Here is a 19,775-nt window from a genome sequence, read left to right on the forward strand (position 1 = left end):
CTTCCGAAACCGTAAAAGATTATGCTAGTGACTTTGTGTGCTGTCTGAAATGAATTAATCTGTTGAATGCAAATAATCAATAAGAGTGTGCAGCCACTGATTAGTTATAGTTTTGTAGTTTATTTTTCTGTACAGTTAATTACTTTAAATGTCACTTTTAAATTAAAGCCTTACTTTAAAGTTCAATGTTCAAAGTCAATGATCCTAATTCACTGTTTCTTTCAGATATGGATGACTTTAAATTTGACCCCTTTGGTAACTTCAGTAACGGTTCTGCAGTGAGCAGTTTAACGAGTTATGATTGGTCTGAGAAAGATGATTTTGGCACCCAGATGAAGAAGCAGCCGCCGTTCTACCTCAACACAGAAGGCAGCTCCTTATCCTCTACTTCAATGCTTCAGAAGAAAGAGACCTCTTTTGGCAGCTCCGAGAACATCACTATGACAACTGTCTCCACGGTAACAACATTCTCAGTTGATGATACAAGTTCACAGTACAACTTTGATGCTTTTGGAGACCTCAAAGAATCTGCAGAACAGACTAAAGAGAAAAAAGGAGGTGGCAGCGATTTGGGAGACTTTGCAGTTACTTCATCCAGAGAGGGACAGATAGCTAAGCCTAATGAATCAAACCTGGATGAACCTGAGCAAAAAGCTGCAGTTTCAGTCACAAATGGGGTATCCTCTGACGCGACAAAAATTGAAGCTTTTGATGAATTTGGAGAATTCCAAAGTGAAAAGCCCAAAATTAGTAAATTTGATTTTCTTGTGGCTAGTTCCCAGGGCAAGGTGAAATCCAGTGAGGAGATGATCAAGAGTGAGATGGAAACCTTTGATCTTTCAGTGCAAGGTATGTATGGACAGTATGTACCCCAATATTAAATGTAATAAAGCTACTTATGGTTACTTAACCTCAAAGTTGGCTTTTGCAACGAGACGTTGCTGCTGGAAGCAAATTAGATCTTGGGCGTTATAGTGAAAATAGTTGTGTTTATAATAACCAAAACCAAAATAATTTTATTTACTAAGAGCAAATTGAGAAGAAAATGTAAGTCAGTGAGGACATGGATGTGGAATCAGCACAACTTGGACATGGTATCCAAAATGACCAACAGGGTTTTTGATGAGTTGAAGTACACAGAGGAGGGATTGTTGATTGGCAATATTATGGGCAGCACGGTGGCACAGTGGTTAGCACTGCTGCCTCACAGCGCCAGAGACCCGGGTTCAATTCCCGACTCAGGTGACTGACTGTGTGGAGTTTGCACATTCTCCCCGTGTCTGCGTGGGTTTCCTCCGGGTGCTCCGGTTTCCTCCTACAGTCTCAAAGATGTGCGGGTCAGGTGAATTGGCCATGCTAAATTGCCCATAGTGTTAGGTTAAAGGGGTAAATGTAGGGGTATTGGTGGGTTGCGCTTTGGCGGGTCAGTGTGGACTTGTTGGGCCGAAGGGCCTGTTTCGACACTGTAAGTAATCTAATCTAATCTAAAAATATATGAATAAGGAGCAGAAGTGGGTGTCTCGGCCCCGCAAGCCAGCTCTACAATTCAATAACATTATGGCAGATCTGATTATTTTACATACCACTATGTGGGATTCAATCCCTATATGTGGGATTGGAAGCCCCATTTAATATTCAAGTAAGATTGCAAGTATTAATGCTTCAGCTGAAAACCGAAGAGTCTTTGATCTGTGTATGACAGTTAAATCTTTCCATCTTGTGTTGTAGCTAAAGCACACTCTCTGTTCATCACAAATCTCACCAAGCTATTGAAATCCAACATTTTTTTAATATAATTTCCAATGACAATTATTAAATTTTTCAATTAAACAAAATCCCTCCAGTAAAATGTTTTTATCTCCTAAACCTTCTCTCAGGAGAAAGCCTGCTCTTCAGATTTTTGACACAGCTTAGTACATAGGTTAGTCAGTGCAAAATATTAATGCTTTAGGAAAAGATAAATAGTCAAATAGTGGCTGAAATCTCAGGAAAATTTCAATCTACTGTGCAATGCAGCAGTTGCAATGTTATAATCTCAAATTAACTGGTATGTTTTTAAATTCCATATTGCTTAATTGTAATGATGTAAGCATTAGTGCTAAATTATTAAAATGCCACAAAATGCTGAACCTTGTTAAATCAGATGTTGAAAGGTTGGTTCGAGTCTAGACTTAGTTTTCTAATCAGAGATTTGTTTTGGACATTTCAAATCAGCAAGTTCAGAGATGTTATTATGCAGTTCTGAAGAAGGTGGGACTTGAATGCAGACTGTCTGCCTCAAATGTAGAAACACTGCTGCACCACAAAAGTTCTGAGTTTTATTTCAAATTACAAGTGACAAAGCTGTAACGTATGTCTAGATCCAGTTCTTACCCAATTATTTTCTTCTTGCTCCTGCTTTTCATATTTGGCAATCAACCTGTCCAGTCTGTTACGCAACTCTGGAGCAGGTGGGACTTGAACCTGGGTTTTCTGGTTCAGAGGTTGGGACACTACCATGTATGAGGAGGAAGTGAGGTCTGCAGATGCTGGAGATCAGAGATGGAAATGTGTTGCTGGAAAAGCGCAGCAGGTCAGGCAGCATCTAGGGAACAGGAGAATCGACGTTTCGGGCATTAGCCCTTCAGGAATGAGGAAAGTTGGTCCAGCAGGCTAAGATAAAAGATAGGGAGGAGGGACTTGGGGGAGGGGTGTCAGAAATGTGATAGGTGGAAAGAGGTCAAGGTGAGGGTGATAGGTCAGACTGGGGTGGGGGCGGAGAGGTCGGGAAGAAGATTGCAGGTTAGGAAGGCGGTGCTGAATTTGATGGATTTGACTGAGACAGGCTGGGGGGAGGGGAAATGAGGAAACTACCATGTATCACAAGACCCCCTTTCCTACCCCAGTTATCCTTTCAGGTAGCCATCATCATCCCTGCCAGACCTACTGGACGGTAACAAACCTTTATTTCTGAGGAGGGAGGATTTTGTAATGAATTAGTGATTGAACCTTCTATTGTGAGAAGTGGTCTTTTCCATGATGAAACTTTTGTGATATATTGGCAAAACATATTCTGAGTTTCTATTTGTTTGAAATTGAGTGAATTATTTAACACTGGATTTTAACCCCACGCTTGCAGGATCTCATAAAAGGAGTCTAAGTCTTGGGGATAAAGAAGTAACCCATGCTCCACCAGCTTCAGAGCAGCCTTTCAGAGACCGATCAAATACTCTAAATGAAAAGCCAGCACCACTGCCTGTTATCAGGGACAAGTATAAGGACCTAACTGGAGAAGTGGAGGTAAAAGTTGTTTCAAACACAGTTGCAGATTTAAGGCAAGAGCTGGAAGATGTTTGGAATTTCCCCTTGACACTGGGAAAAAAAATGATGATTATTCTCAGTTTCTACTTCAGAATCTCTGTGCCTGATTCCAGATTTTGTTCTGTAGGGAAAGTTATATACAAATAAAGAACTGGAGCAACTTAGTGGGAAGGGATGTTCTGAGTTTTGTGCCAAGAAAGGTGAAATTAATTTACATGCAAATTAAGAGGGTATTAGACCCCAATTTACGAGCAAATTGTATTCATCTTTCAAAATAAAGATGCGTTTTGTTTGCTCAATAACATTTTGTCTAGCACAGTTTCACAGCCTATGGAAAAAGTGTTGCAAGCTAAATTTCTTAAGAGTTTACCTGGAATGTTCGAATGCTTTGACAGTTTTTTCCCAGATCTGAAGTTTGAAGTAGGTATTTTTTAACTAATTCATGGGTGTCATTAGCTAGGCCAGCATTTATTATCCATCCCTAATTGCCTTAGGGAAGATGGCGGTATGCCATCCTTGTGATCCGTTTCAGTCTTTGTGGTGTAGAGACACCTGCAGCATTGGGGCGGCATGGTGGCTCAGTGGTTATCACTGCAGCCTCACAGCACCAGGGTCCCAGGTTCGATCCCAGCCTCGGATGACTGTCTGTGTAGAGTTTGCACATTCTCCCCGTGTCTGTGTGGGTTTACTCCGGGTGCTCCGGTTTCCTCCCACAGTCCAAAGATGTGCAGGTCAGGTGAATTGGCCATGCTAAATTACCCATAGTGTTAGCTGCATTAGTCAAAGCGAAATGAGTCTAGGTGGGTTACTCTTCGGAGGGTCGGTGTGGACTGATTGAGCCGAAGGGCCTGTTTCCACATTGTAGGGAATATAATTATTAGAAAAGGAGTTCCAGGATTTTGACTCAATGATAGTGAAGGAATAAAGATATAGCTCTAAATCATTGTGTGTGCGCTGTGTTGTGGGGATATTTTGTTGCAGACTTTTAATTTTATTTATGAACTTTCTTGACTACCTTGTGGTGATTATGATTTGGAGATGCCAGTGTTGGACTGAGATGTACAAAGTTAAAAATCGCACAACACCAGATTATAGTCTAACAGGTTTAATTGGAAGCACTAGTTTTCGGCGCTCCAAAAGCTAGTGCTTCCAGTTAAACCTGTTGGACTATAACCTGGTGTTGTGTGATTTTTAACTTTGTGATGATTAGTTCTGTTACCAGCCATATGTATGATGGTTTTGTTAGTTCTTGACCTGGGAACTTGATAATGTATATTTCATACAAAATTTCTAAATTTTATTCTGACTTCTGTAGAAGATACTTGAATCATATTTCATATTGACCAAAGTTGCATCTATTTTAATATGATAATTACAGAAGGAGTTAATGTAAAATAATGCTCAGTAAATCACTTTTTATGTCTCTATTTCAGGAGAATGAGCGCTATGCTTATGAATGGCAAAGATGTTTAGAAAGTGCATTACAGGTGAAGCTTTCAACATTTTATCTAGCACTGCTCTGCAATTGTATGTCACAGCAAAATTGTATGCCATGCGTAGAAGTATGTGAGCATTGTCTTGCTCGACCTTAGTCTGAATTTGCTGTTAGTTAGCTAGGGATGCATTTGCATATTCACTTTTTGGATCAGTTTATAACAATGCCAAAGCAACTGTACAACTCTAAACTCTCAAGTGCAAGGGTTGACTTCATATATTTTCATGAGATCCCTGCACGGTGAACCAGCAGTGCAGGTTCAATTCCCTCACTGGCTGAGGTTACCATGAAGATCCAGCCTTCTCAATCACACCCTTTGCCTGAGGCATGACGACCCTCAGATTAATCAACCACCAGTCATCATCTTCTAATGAGAGAGCAGTGCTATAGCCCTCTGCAACTATGGCAACTTTACTTTAACCTTTTGAAATATTCAACAAGCATTTGCTTTGTGACTGCAGCTAGTTATATTAATTGTGATAATATGCAGTGCTAAACAATTCATCATTTGCTATGGAAGTTGTTTATTGGAATGCTGCCAATATTACTCTAGTTTCTTGTCCATAAGAGACAGTAATTAATTGTATCTGATGTTTTGTTTCCACAGTTGAGTCTTGAGCATGGTGAATACAACTTAGTATGTAAAATGGGTATCACTTCATATATTGTTTCTAACACTTGATTTTTTTTTTAAAACCTCTCTTTGGGTTTGTGGTGTCTCCAAAGTAACATAACTGTGAAGGCAGAACACTGCAGCAAGCCTGATAATTTGATGCCTCAGGAATGTTCATCTGTAGTACACCAGAGCACTGTTGATGATTAACCAGCCTATCCAGCATGGTGTGTTGAAAAAGAGTGTTGGGATTCTTCCCAGGCTGCTCAAATGAGGCTGCAAGTTCATGGTGAAGGGTCATCATGGAACACGCAACAAGAAGCTTACTAATGCTCATCAGGTTTACTTAGTTTTATCTGGCTGAGCACCAGGCATACATACACGGTGTAAATCTTTATTGCAACCATCACCTAAACTTGCTGAACTAAAATAAGAGATGTTTCTTTTGAGGGAAACAACATGCACCCCATGATATCTACAATAAAAACAGAAAATGCTGAAATATTTAGGATATCAGACAGCATCTTGGGAGAATGAGAGTTACTTATTGAGCAGAAACTTTGTGATAATGGGAGATGGACAGTGACAGTAGCAGAAGGAAAAGTGAGGCCAGCCACTGGCGAGTAAGAAGGCCACTCCACAGCCCAAAAGGTGCTGCAGTTTGGCTGAACAAACACACTGGCAGAAGGTCTCTCCCTCGGGAGCTGCCTGCCAATTGGGTTTGCTCCACAGTGGATCCTGCAGGCCCCACATAAGTGAGTGGCAAATCCAAGAGCTTTGGACTGGGAATTTTTGGTAACTCTGGGAGGAGGATGAGGAGATATCTGTTCTTTAAAATCGAGGTGAGAAGGAATTAGGAGGTTGACATCAGCAAGGGACACCCTCCAATGATAAAACCACCTCTTCCTTCCCACCATTTTAAGTACTTAAGCATTGTGAGACCCATTCCCAACTAACGGCTCATGCTAGCAGTATTGTGGTGTGGGTAGTATAATGTGAGCTTATTTCTAACTATTTATTTACATATGGTGGACAAGCTGCTGATGTTGGCCGGTTCCCATCTTCAGTATTATGGGGTGAGCTCAGTTGGCTAGCCACTCTCCATATATTACATGCTCCCCAGTCCAAAGCTCAACCTATGGGGGCACGTAATACCCGATCTTCTGTTTGTCAGAACTGATGAAAGGGCATCAATCGGAAGCATTAATTGTGTTTCTGCCTCCACACACGTTGTGTGACTTGCTGAGTATTTGCAGCCTTTTTAGTTTTCATTTCAGATCTTAGTATCTGCAGTATTTTCATTTATAAATAGAAATTCAAGCTGTGTGGTGGATTTTGTTTTGGATAGCTTGGTTTGTGGATTCTTGAGCATCATGCTCGATGTCTGATATCAGACACCTAATATGATTCTGAAGAATCGACAAACTAGCTATCCAAAAAACAAGGACATCCAGCTTACTAAAATAAATGTTTCTTTTATTGAAAGTTTGGTTGTATGATTTTTGGATTGACTTGTAACTTTGTGATATTAATGTGAAATTGATTTTTTTTATTTCTCAGTTGAAAAAGCCATGCGCTTGTATGGTGTTTGTCATATCCTCAAAACAACCTAAAATGCTTTACAATCAATTTATCACATTGAAATGTTGCTTCAGAAGTCAATATAGCAACCAATTTGCATACAGTCTCAGCAAGCTGAATGACCACTTAATCCAAGGCAAAATGTGCTCTAACAATATAGTACTGAATCAATGGGAAATCAAAATAACTAAGGGGACTAATTTAACTCCTTTGTTTACTGTTGAGTTATCTTCTTGATCCCCTCAGGTTGAATGAAGTCTGTACTTGTATCCTTACTAAAAGTTGTTCATTATTTTAAATTAATTGGTTTCCATAATTTTTAAAACTAGGCTTTCACCATAAAAGATGCATCAGTTTTATGAAGAGTTGTAGTTTCAAATCTTGAGTTTGACACCTGCCTGTTATATAAAATCCGTGGCGGGGCTGGGGTGAGAAAATGTACAGCAGCTGATTGATATTGAGTGAACAAGACATGTAAATCATGCAAAATCCACTTTGTTAAGCATGCTGATTGGCTTTTAATGCAAAAAGAAGCCATGTATATCACTAGAATTTGAAGAAGGGCTCATGGTGAAAACAAGTCAAATTGACTAACATATCATGTCAGCAACAAATCAGACATAAACAAAAGTGCTTTCAGGCTTGAAGAAAACAATTGACAGGAAAACAAGAACAGATATTGAGCTCAGTTTAAGGCACACAAAGCTGCTACCAAAATAGACAACATGTCATTAAGCAAGACAACCGGGATAGCTGGTAGCCATAGAAAAATCTTTTCTCACTCTTTGAAGAGAGGGAGTTATTAAGGACTGCATAAAAGGCAAAACTGTTATCTTTGACTCTCCACTAGAAATCACATCTAGCCACTGATTCCTTATACCTTTCTGATCACTGTCTCAGATTGAATCAGGGTCTCAGATTGAATCAGGCTAGTTGCAAAATCTGTCTTATTTGACCTTGAGCTTTCCATCCCATAATCTCTCTCTTAAAAATACTACTTACTTATAGCTCCATAATCTGGCCCTGGCCCTGGCCCTGTCTCATGCCATCTGAGGCTGAAACCCCCATCCATGTTTTTGTTGCCACTGCATTTAGCTATTCTGATATTATAAAGCCCTCTCTCATTTTCTTGATAAACTTGATCTAAAATCTCTGTTAGGATCCCACTCACTTATATCACCCATGATCTGCATTGGTTCTTAGTCCAGTAACACTTGAGTTTTTAGGAACTCGTCTTTGTGATTAAATCCCAGCAAGGCCTTACTTTTCCATTTCTGTGAACCTCCGTCTTCAACCTTCCAAGCACTCTATATTCCCTATTCCCTACAACCCTCTATGATGACCATGCTTTCTGCCATCTTGGGTCTAAGATTAGGAATTCCATCTTAAGCCAGTCCACTTTACCATTGTCTCCTCTTTGTTCTTTAAAACCTGCTGATTTCCTGATCTTTGAATCACTTGTTCATTCATGGGTCAGCATTAATTTTTATCTGTTTGTGCTTCTGTGAAACACTTTGGGATATTTTCCTACATTAAAGATGCTATATAAATGCAAGCTCTTGTTGAATGTTTCACTAGGACTGTAAACTCTTGCTCTAGCAGAAGCTTCAAGTATGCCAAACAGACTACCATAGTTTGTAAAACTACAGATAACTCTAAAAGTTTAAATATTTGATTTTGTTTAGTTGTCTGTTGATGAGTATACTTTGTTAATTGCTTTGTTTAGTTTCTCCAGTCTTTGTTTTCATTAACAATATCTTATAGGGTACTGTAAATGTCTTTTTTTTAGGTCATGAGGAAGGCTAGTGATACCTTGAATGGAATCAGCAGTTCAACCGTGTGTAATGAAGTTATCCAGTCAACACAAGGCATGGAATATCTCTTGGGTATGGAGAAAGCAGCAGTTGTTGTTAATTAATATCGTTTTCTTTGCCACACGGTTTCTGGTATTGCAGCAGGGTTGCATGAATAACTCCCCTGGACCATTTAGTCAGAGTTCATAGAGATGTACAGCATGGAAACAGACCCTTCATTCAAATCGTCCATGCAGACCAGATATCCTCCCTCCATGAAAGCTGATGTCAGTCATATTTCTGTATTGAAACAAAGTAACATTAATTAGGTGCTTAAAAATTTAACATCCTCTTTTTATTTTACCCCTTTTATTCCTTCTCCAAATTTATGCATTTTAGATTATGTTCAGTAGTTCACAGTCAGGGAGTGAGCAAATGACTGGCCCCTCAGGCTATTATGAATATTTACTGTAAAACGGAGTTCAGCAAATTTGACAATTCTCTCCCATCTCCTCCCCCCCCCCCCCCCCCCCCCCCACATCTCTTGCTGCTTGTGATCTGGACCCTGTTGCATGTCAAGCTGCAGGCAGCATCAACCAGTTTGAATTTCATCAAATATTAAATGCTTTTTCCTGATTCATTTTCTCAATTTTATGTTCTCCAGTGGAATTTGCAGAAGATGTTTTATTGTGGATGTTATGTGAGGAATTTAAAAATTTTAAAAATCTCAAAGGGTCTTCATTCAATTTAACAAATGCTGCAGGTATTTTTAATGCAAGTAATTTTAACAAAGAGTATTCATACCAGATTAATGGGTAGCACTCCTAAAGCACATTCAGCATAATTTGGCCTATTATCTGTTTGATTAATTTATATAATTAATACTTTTCCTTCTATTATCTCCTCTGTTTCCTAAAGACCCTGAATGTTGGTGGGAGATTATTCCACTGGAAGCCTTTCACTATCTTGTTCAGGTGGTAATTCCTTATGCAGTCATCAAAAAGTAGGCTACTGCATAAGGAATAAAGTGAGGACTGCATATGCTGGAGAATCGGAGCTGAAAAGTGTGGCGCTGGAAAAGCACAGCAGGTCAGGCAGCATTCGAGGAGCAGGAGAGTCGATGTTTCAGGCATAAGCCCTTCATTCCAAAACATTAACTCTCCTGCTCCTTGGATGCTGCCTGACCTGCGCTTTTCCAGCGCCGCGCTTTTCCGCTCCGATTCTCCAGCATCTGCAGTCCTCACTTTATTCCTTATGCAGTAGCTTACTTGAAAAATGCCAGCCGGCTATTGGCTGCAAAGGACATCACAGCCAGATCTATCCTGTCTTCACCCAATACCAATCATATGCGCTTCTCACTGAGTGACACTGACGAGTGAAAACATTGGCTGATGTTTCTTCCCCCAAGTCCAGCAGGCTGTGATCTAATTACTTACAAAATATTGGTTAATATCTGGGAGCATGACTCAAAATGATGATTAAATCTGAGTCTCAGTGATCTGTATGGAACACTGTATGTAGTCACATTATTAGTGAAAATACTCACCCCAGTAATGAAGAGTCAGAAGTTTTTTGACATATTTTGCAATGCAGGAAGCAATTATTTATAAATATTTCCACTCAGTAACATTGTGGCATTACATTCTAATATAAATGTTGGTTGTATACATGTCACTGTATTTAACATCCATAATTACAAATCTCAGCACAAGTTTGAAATTTTGATTGTGTGAAAATAGAATTGTCACAGTTTGATAATACTGTGGGTGTACCAAGAGGACTGCACTTTAAGATTGGGAAAATATTATCGTGGGCTAATTGGCTCACCTTCAAATAGTCTATTCATGACAGCAAATAAAGTTCTGTTTGCCAACCCTTTCAACAGGGTGGATCTACTCGACAATTTGTTTGTTTATATTTTCACTTTGCATTGATTGCTGCATTTTACACATCTATTTTGAGCATGCCTATTGGCAAATTAACTGAATCTACGAGATTCCCACCTTGTGATGAGACCAATGATGGAACAATAATAAATGCATTGTTGCACTTATTGTAATTAAGATACAACCTTGTTCATAAATATGACATTAGATATAGTCAATGAAGGATTTTATTTCTAAAGGAAAATGTACAGGTTTCTCAAATTTTAAATTTGTTTTTTGTTGCCCATTCTTAATTAATAGATCAACTGCAAATCAAAAAATCCAGGTGTTAATATCAGCAGTTTGAGGAGCATGCAAATTACTGAAAACACGATCTTAACCTCGATATCTGGACATCTGAGGTTGCATGTTACACATTTAGTCAATCTCTGACAGATTTGGACAGTATTTCTTGGAGGTTACTCTACAGTGACTTTAAGATATTATATTCTCCTGAAGAGTTAAGCTGTCATTAGCAAGTGCAAATCATGCATGTAACATCCTTGGTCTCACCAGGAATGAAATGCGTTGTATTTTGTAGAATATTTGATCTTCTGCTCCTGTACTACTTTTCAGTTTGGCTCCTAATCAAATGTGTGTCCAACTACTTTGTTTTAAGTGGCATTGTGGCTCAGTGGTTCGCCTTGCTGCCTCACAGCACCAGGGCCCCAGTTTCAATTCCTGCCTCGGGTGACTGTCTGTGTGGAGTTGGCACATTCTCCCCGTGTCTGCGTGGGTTTCCTCCGGGTGCTCCGGTTTCCTTCCACAGTCCAAAGATGTGCAGGTCAGGTGAATTGGCCACGCTAAATTGCCCACAGTGTTAGGTGCATTAGTCAGAGGGAAATGGGTCTGGGCGGGTTACTCTTCCGAGGGTCGGTTACAGACTGGTTGGCCCGAAGGGGCTGTTTCCACACTTATAGAGAATCTAATCTATTTATTATGTGATTTTTCTCAAAATGATACAGAGTAGCTTTGAACAATCTAGACGGGGTTTGAATAGGAAGGTTTTAGAGGGTATGGGCCAAGTGCTGGCAAATGGAACTAGATTAGGTTAGGATATTTGGTTGGCATGGACGAGTTGGGCCGAAGGGACTGTATCCGTGCTATACATCTCTGACTCTATTACTAAAAAGAGGTGATAATTTGGAAACTTTTCATCTTGCAGTACTCGGATGCAAGAAACAGACATGAGTAAAGTGACACCAATGCTGTATTAATTGGTGTCACTTTTCAGTCTGTTTCTTATGTCCTAATCCTGAAGAGTGCAAGATGAAAAGCTTCTGAATTCCTGTCTCCTTTAGTGATGTTCCGTTTGGTACTGCCAAGTACAAGTAGCCTTGCCTATTTGTGCAAAGTTGAATTAACTTTTAAACAAACATACTTGAGATTCCTCTCTGTCCTCCTTCAGTCTGATTGATGGTACTTCACTAAAAAAAACTATTTCAAAATCTTTTTCCACATTTTCAAATGGCTATTGTTTCCTTCTGAACATTTCTGTGTTGTGTTACATTATTTTACAATTCTGCATTAAAATTCATTTGCCATTCTTTAAACTATCAACTTTATTTGTCCAGGTTCCTTTGAATGTTCTCAATTACTTCATATCAATAACTGACCATGAAACTTGAGCTCACAACAAATGTTATCATAACAGCAAAGAACTTTTTCCTTAGCACTAATGAATAATGTAAACAGTGGTAACCCCTGAATAGAATGTTACTGGCCCAGCTGAAAATTTTTCTGCTCTTCATCATCCTGTGCTTTTTATTGCTCTGACCATTCAACAAAGTGGCTAACTTACTATTCTATAACCCTAAATCTTAATTTCAAGCCTGACATTAGAACTGTCAAGTGTCATCTGAAACGTTAGTCTGCTAGTTTACTTCCCTCCTGAAACTGCCTGCAGATTGGTGAGGCATATCTAGAGCAAGTGATTTGTCACTGTGTGTTATACCACCTCAAGTCCTCTGATTTTCATTTTCATAGCACACCATTCCCAGTCAGTTTCTCTTGAACTGTTGGAACTTCCCAGGTACTTCAAATTTAATCAGCAGTATGATTCAAAGTGTTCTGCCTCTCGCACCCTAGTTAAGAATAACAGTATTTTTTATCTGGATTCTGTAACACCTGTCACCCACTGTCTGATATTAAGTTCACATTAGTGTCAGAGAGCTGACTGTAAAACTAGTTGTTACAGGAGCCAGCTCATCTTAGAAACTGTCCCCAGAGTCAGCACTTGAGCACCTAAAACTTTTCAAAGCTGCCAAAAAGTTCCTGAAGACTTCGAGAGATTAAACTTCCCTGGACCAACGCAAGTTAGCAGCACAAAGGCAGAGACCAAAAAATGCTTGTATGTTAGTTGCTCATTCCCCTGAGGAGTCTTTTAAAGCTGAAACGTAAATAGTCAACATGTACTCTGCTTACTAACACTTAAATTTTAACTTCAATTTGTGCAGTGCTTGTTCACTCCAAGACTGATTGTTCCAATAATTAGGTTTCATATTAGATGGCTGAGAGGTGCAAATTGCCACTACTTGTTGATTAAAATTAAAGTGCTGGTGACAGAGCAAACTGAAAGGACTAACTCACAGCTGTAAATAGACTATATCTTGCACTAACCCATAATTGTCAGCAATTTTGCCACAGCGAATCATTAAAACGTGACCTATTTCTAAAGCTGTATTGACCATTATTGTATCCTTTGGATGGCAATCAACAATACTGTATTATATAAACAGCGTAATTCTGTTTTTTTAATTGCAGGATAATTGCTGAATTCAAGCCCTTTGGTTTGATTCCTGTATTTATGTAGGTTTTCACACAGGAAGGGGTGATTGGGACTCCTTTTTGTCAGTGTTAAATTTAGGCATCCCTTGGAAAACTGATTTTCCAGAGTCTCAACTTTGCGTTTTCTTTCCATACCCTTTTGTAGCACACAAATATGAAAAATCTAATCCATTTAACATTGATCACCATTTGTGATAAAACATTCTATGTGCCAGTGTAATTGTAAGAATAGTTTCTTCTACTCTTCACTTCCAAGTATATAGTTTCAAAGTCTTTTGTTGTCTTGTTTACTTATCGGTTGAAATCATCTATTTTAATTGAGCATATCTGTTACTTTAGCTATTTTCATTGTTTGTCAAATCTCTCTTTCCTTATTATTTTATCAGTCTAAGAGACTTCAGACCTAATTGCTCCTCCTCGGAACAAGACAACAGCTGTCTGTAAATAAAAGCAAAATACTACAGATGCAGAAACAAAAATAGAAAGTGATGGAGAAACTCAGCAGGTCTGGTTGCTTCTGTGGAGAGAGAAACAACATTTATATTTAGACTCTAGACTCCTCTTCAGACACTGTCTGAAACTGGTGGGGGGTGTGAGTGTGGCCGCCAAGGATCAGATGAATCTAGAGATGGAATTGGAAAGAACCAACTGGTTGATAAAATATCCTGTCTTAACATTGGCAAATGCACTACTTGGGGCTGGTCCTCACAAAAAGCCCCATCATCCCTGTTATTCTCTTGACACACATGCACTCACACCCACACACACACCTACCCTCCCCACAAAATATATTCCCTGCAATGGTGAGACTGTCTAAAACGTTACCATTTCCTTTTTAAAAGAAATATCTATGGTGACTGTATAATCTGGGCTACTGTGGACTTTTCAAACATTGCTTAAAATAGAGTTCAGGGAAGAAGTCATAAAATCAACTTAGCAGGTTTTAAAGAAAACTTATTGGAGAAATTATAGTGCAGTATCAAATTATGGCTTTGAGAGTGAAGTTTATGCACAAGTGAACGTTTTGTTTATGTTAACAGGGGTGATAGAGGTGTATAGAGTAACCAAACGTGTTGAGATTGGAATTAAAGCAACAGCAGTATGCAATGAGAAGCTCCAGCAGCTGATGAAAGAAATAGAGAAGATCTGGAGTAGCTTGATGATATTCATGTCTCTCACACCCCTCACGGTAAGACTGTCACAGTTCTATACTCTATTTCACATCCTCCCTACAGAAGATGTTTCTGAACTTGCACTGTAAGTCCCTAGTGTTCACACTGAAAATCTCTCGTACGGGGAGACATTATCCACATAGAATCTTGGGATGACCCAATGTAATGTTCTTTTGATTTGATTAATTTTTTTTATTGTCACATGTACCAAGATGCATCGAAAAATATTGTTTTTTGTCTTATTCCAGGCAAATCATAGCTCACATAAGTGCAACAGGGTAATGGAATAAAATGCAAAATAGTGTTACGGTATAGAGGAAAAGGAAGCGTGGTACAGGAAGGATGAGGCAACCATGGCTGACTAGGGAAGTCAGGGATAGCATAAAAGCAAAAGAAAAAGCATATAATGTGGCAAAGGGCAGTGAAAAGCCAGGGGTTTGGGAAGTTTACAAAGACCAATAAGGAGGGAGAAGATTTAATATGAGGGTAAGCTAGCCAGTAATATAAAGGAAAACTAAGAGTTTCTTTAGATGTGTAAAGGGCAAAAGAGAGGTGAAAGTGGACATTGGGATGCTGGAAAATGATGTTGCAGAGATAGTAGGGGGAACAAGGAAATGGCTGAGGAACTGAGTAATTACTTTGCTTCTGTCTTCACAGTGGCAGTCACAAATAATATCCCAAAAATTTGAAAATGAGGGGGCAGAGCTGAGTATGGTGGCCATCACCAGGGAGAATGTGCTAGAAAAATTGAATGTTCTGAAGGTGGATAAATCACCTGGACCAGATGGACTACACCCCAGAGTTCTGAGATAGCTATTAAGCGATGGTGGTAATCTTTCATGAATTGCTAGAATCAGGGAGACTCCCAGAGGACTGGAAAATTGCTAGTGTGACACCCCTGTTTAAAAAGGGAGTACGGCAAAAGACAGAAATTTACAGATTGATTAGCCTAACCTCAGTCATGCGTAAGATCCTGGAATTCATTGTGAAGGATGAGATTTCTGAATACTCAAGTCTGTGGTAAAATAGGGCAAAGTCAGCTTTGTTTCATCAAGGGGAGGTCATGCCTGACAAATCTGCTAGAATTCTTTGCGGAAGTAACAAGCAGGATAGTCTAAGGAGAGTCAATGGATGTTACCTATCTGTACTTCAAGAAGGCATTTGACAAGGTGTTGGACAGGAGGCTACTGAGTAAGATGAGGGCCCATAGTGTTAGAGTCAAGGTGCTAGCATGGATAGAAGCTTGGCTGTCTGGCAGAAAGCAGAGTGGGGATAAAAGGGTCCTTTCACAGCATGGCAGCCAGTGACAAGTGGTGTTCTGCAAGGCTCAGTATTAGAACCACAGCTTTTCACTTTATACATTAACAATCTAGATGAAGGAAATGAGGGCATTCTGGCTAAGTTTGCAGACAATACAAAGATCGGTAGAGGGAATGGTAGCACTTCTGAGGCAGAGGGCTGCAGAGGAGTTTGGACAGGTTAGGAGAATGGGCAAAGAAGTGGCAGATGGAGTACAGTGTTGGAAAATGTGAAGTCATGCACTTTGGTAGGAAGAATAAAGGCATGGACTATTTTCTAAATGGGGAGAAAATTCAGAAGTCTGAAGTGCAAAGAAACTTGCAGGTTGAGTTAGTAGTTAGGAAGGCAAATGCAATGATAGCATTTATTTTGAGATGACTTGAATATAAAAACAGATATACTTCTGAGGCTCAATAAAGCTCTGGTCAGACCACATTTTGAGTATTGTGTGCCCCATATCTCGGGAAGGATCTACTGGCCCTACAGCGTGTTTAGAGGAGGTTCATGAGAATGGTCCCAGGAACAAAAAGTTTAATATGAGGAATGTTTGAGGATTCTGGAGTTCAGAAGGATATGGGGGGAATCTAACTGAAACATACAGAATACTGAATGGCCTGGACAGAGTAGATGTTGGGAAGATGTTTTCATTGGTAGGAGAGACGAGGACCTGAGGGTACAGCCTTTAAGTAAAGGGAAGACCTTTTAGAACACAGATAAGGAGAAACGTCTTCAGCCAGAGAGTAATAAATCTATAGAATTCATTGCCGTTGAAGGCTGTGGAGGCCAGGTCATTGAGTATATTTAAGACTGAGATAGATAGATTCTTGAGTATCAAGGGGATCAAGAGTTACGGAGAGAAAGCGTGAGAATGGAGTTGAGAAACATATCAACCATGATTGAGTGGCGGAGCAGACTTGATGGGCTGAATGGCCTGATTTCTACCCCTATGTCTTATGGTCTAAGGTGCAGAGAAAGACCTATTGTGTATGAGAGGTCTATTCAAAAGTCTGATAACAGTGGAGAAGAAGCTATTCTTGAATTTATTGGTAGGTGTTTTCACATTGGTGATATTTACTCCTAAGAACTTGAAGTTCTCTATCATCTCCACCTGAACACTATTGGTACAGTTAGGGGCATGTCCTCCACTTTGCTTCCAGAAATCAATGACCAGCTCCTTCATTTTGCTAACATTGAGAGAGTCTTTACAACATGCCACGAAGCGCTCTATCTCTTTCCTTTACTCTGTCTTGTCGTTGTTTATGATCCAACCCATTGTGGTGGTGTCATCACCAATCTTGTAAATGGAGTTAGGGCAGAATTTGGCCACACAAGTTGAGTGTAGCCAGAAGAATGCCCTCATTTCCTTCACCTAGTTTGCTAATGTATAAAGTGAAAAACTGTGGTCCCAATACTGAGTCGTGCAGAACACCACTTGTCACAGTGAGTGTATAAGGAGTATAGTATTGGGCTGAGAATGCAGCCTTGCTGGGTATTGTTGTTGAGGATTATCATGGAAAAGGTGTTGTTGCCTATCCTTTTTAATTGCGGTCTGCAGGTCAGGAAGTCAAGGATCCAGTTGCATAGTGGGGAGTAGAGTCCTATGTCTTGGAATTTAGAGACAAGTTTGATTGGAATTATGGTGTTGAGGCCAGAGCTGAAGTCATTAAATAGGAGTCTCCATCGGTGACCTTGTTATCCAGCTGCTCCAGGGATGAGTGTAGGGCCAGGGAGAAGGCGTTTGCCATGACCTATTGCGCCGTAGATGAATTGTAGTAGTTCAAGGCAATCCAGGAGGCTGGAGTTGACATGTGCTATTACTAACCTTTCAAAGCACTTCATAATGATGGATGTGAGAGCCACTGGACGGTAGGTTTTCAGGCACGCTGCCTGATCTTTAGTTAGCACTGGGATGATTGTGGTCTTCTCCAAACAGATGGGAGCCTCCACTTGTAGTAAGGAGAGGTTAAAGATGTCTGTAAATACTTCTGACAGCTGGCGTGCACCGTATCTGAGTGCATGGCCGGGGATTCCATCCAGTCCAGTTACTGTCAAGAAGACCAATCTGATGTCTGGGGCAGTGACTGAGGGTACAGGTGTACCCGAGATTCTCAGGGCAGGTGACATCATTTCATTGACCTTCTGTTCAAAATGAGCATAGAATGCATTGAGCCGATCGGGGAGAGAGATAATTTTGCCAGCAATTTTACTTGACTTCACTTTGAAGTCTGTCATATTGTCCAAGCCTTGCCACAATTGACGTGTTTGTGTGGTTAATCTGGTATTGTCTTTTGCTGTCCATGATGGCTTTGCGAAGGTCACACCTAGACTTTTTTGTAAATGTCAGGGCCACTCAACTTGAATGCCTCAGACCTGGACTTCAGTAAGGAATAGACGTGCTGGTTCATCCATGGTTTCTGGTTGGGGGGGACCCTCTGATTTATTTCATTGGCTTGCAGTCCTCTGCACACTTACTAATGCCGTGACCATCACAGAAGTCATAATCATTTTAGGTTGGCTGCTAAGTTCTTGAATAGGGGCCTGTCCACCAAGCAGTATTGTGGGAGCTCAAACAGAAATTGCTGGAAAAGCTCAGCAGGTTTGGCAGCATCTGTGAAGAGAAATTGGAGTTAATGTTTCAGGTCCAGTGACCCTTTCTCAGAACTGATGATAGCTAGGAAAATGTTGTCTTTTTATACAGAAGATAGGGTGGGTGGGGTGAGTAAAGAAGGATGGGGATGGGGCAAGGGATACAGGATAGGTCTGAGTAGAGCCCAAGGAGGGAGTGGACAAAGTAGTGGATAATGATCTGGCTAGGAGGGCCAGTTGCCATTGATGGAGACTGTTAGTGGCTAACAATGACTTGTGTGTCATAGTAGGCTGTGATAACAAGGCCTGGTATGTGGGGGTGGCGTCTAGGGCATAAGAGAGTTCATATAGGAGCGGGTCTGTTACCACAGACCAGTACTGTAGGAACTCCTGTACCAGATCCTCATGCTTCAGTTTCTGCTTGTAAGCTGGGAGAAGGAGCACAGCTTTAAGGTCTGATTCACCAAAATGCAGGCAGAGGATGGAGTGGTAGGTGTCTTAGGTTGTGCAGTAATGGTCAAAGGTGTTTGGGCCTCTGGTGGGATAGGACATGCATTGATGGTATCTTGGCCTGGTTGAAGTTGCTGGCTGTGGTGAACAAAGCCTTGGGGTATTCCATCTCAAGGCTATTTGTGGTGTGTATATTTCATCAAGTGTACTCTTTGCTTTCACATGGGGTAGGATGTAAACTACTGTCAAGATAACTGAAGTAAACTCTGGCTGCAGGTAGTAGGCCGAGAGTTTTATTCCTAAGAATATTTATAAAGTTCAGAGCTTCTTTTAAATTAGACAAATGCAAAAGATCTGATGAGAACAAATTAGTTGACTCAGCAAGAGTCTTTCAGATCCTCAGGTGTTTGCAGTATACCATGAACTAAATGTACAGCAGTGGATTATGGGCCTTTGTTCCAAGGAACTTGGTGAGGAGGACAAACCCTAAGTACATACGAGCAGTCCCTAAAAGTTGGAATTTGTCCCTTAGACCTCAGTCTTTATCAGGTTAAGAAGTTAATCAGCAGAATAATCTCTGCTCTCTTTGAGACAAATCATTTTGCAAATTCACTAGATTTTGAGGTCTACAGGAAAATTCTTGACTAATCCTTAAATTTTGTTCTATGTAATTAATTTGTGGTAAAATGAGATTCATGAAATCATGGTAATGGACTGAAGACTCTGACATCAGTGAGAAGTCACTAGTCGAGAATGAACATTTGAAGAGAGGTC

At 40.2% G+C, this 19,775-nt stretch overlaps 1 protein-coding gene across 8 annotated transcripts in view; it reads left to right on the top strand.

The window, feature by feature from the left end:
- synrg (synergin, gamma) overlaps nt 1-19,775 on the top strand; it is a 110,714-nt gene that overhangs the window by 68,266 nt on the left and 22,673 nt on the right. For 6 of the 8 annotated variants that reach the window (XM_043718368.2, XM_043718370.2, XM_087977307.1 and 3 more), the window contains 5 exons: nt 226-849; nt 3,119-3,279; nt 4,734-4,787; nt 8,779-8,875; nt 14,535-14,683. In XM_043718368.2, coding sequence (XP_043574303.2) covers nt 226-849; nt 3,119-3,279; nt 4,734-4,787; nt 8,779-8,875; nt 14,535-14,683 — 1,085 coding nt within the window. The remainder of the gene's footprint in view (nt 1-225; nt 850-3,118; nt 3,280-4,733; nt 4,788-8,778; nt 8,876-14,534; nt 14,684-19,775) is intronic. The other 2 variants (XR_015752328.1, XR_015752329.1) reach the window with 1 other exon arrangement.

This window comes from Chiloscyllium plagiosum, unplaced genomic scaffold (assembly GCF_037043375.1).
Source record: "Chiloscyllium plagiosum isolate Xiang-an unplaced genomic scaffold, Cpla_swu_hap1 HiC_scaffold_31, whole genome shotgun sequence".
NCBI lineage: Eukaryota > Metazoa > Chordata > Chondrichthyes > Orectolobiformes > Hemiscylliidae > Chiloscyllium > Chiloscyllium plagiosum.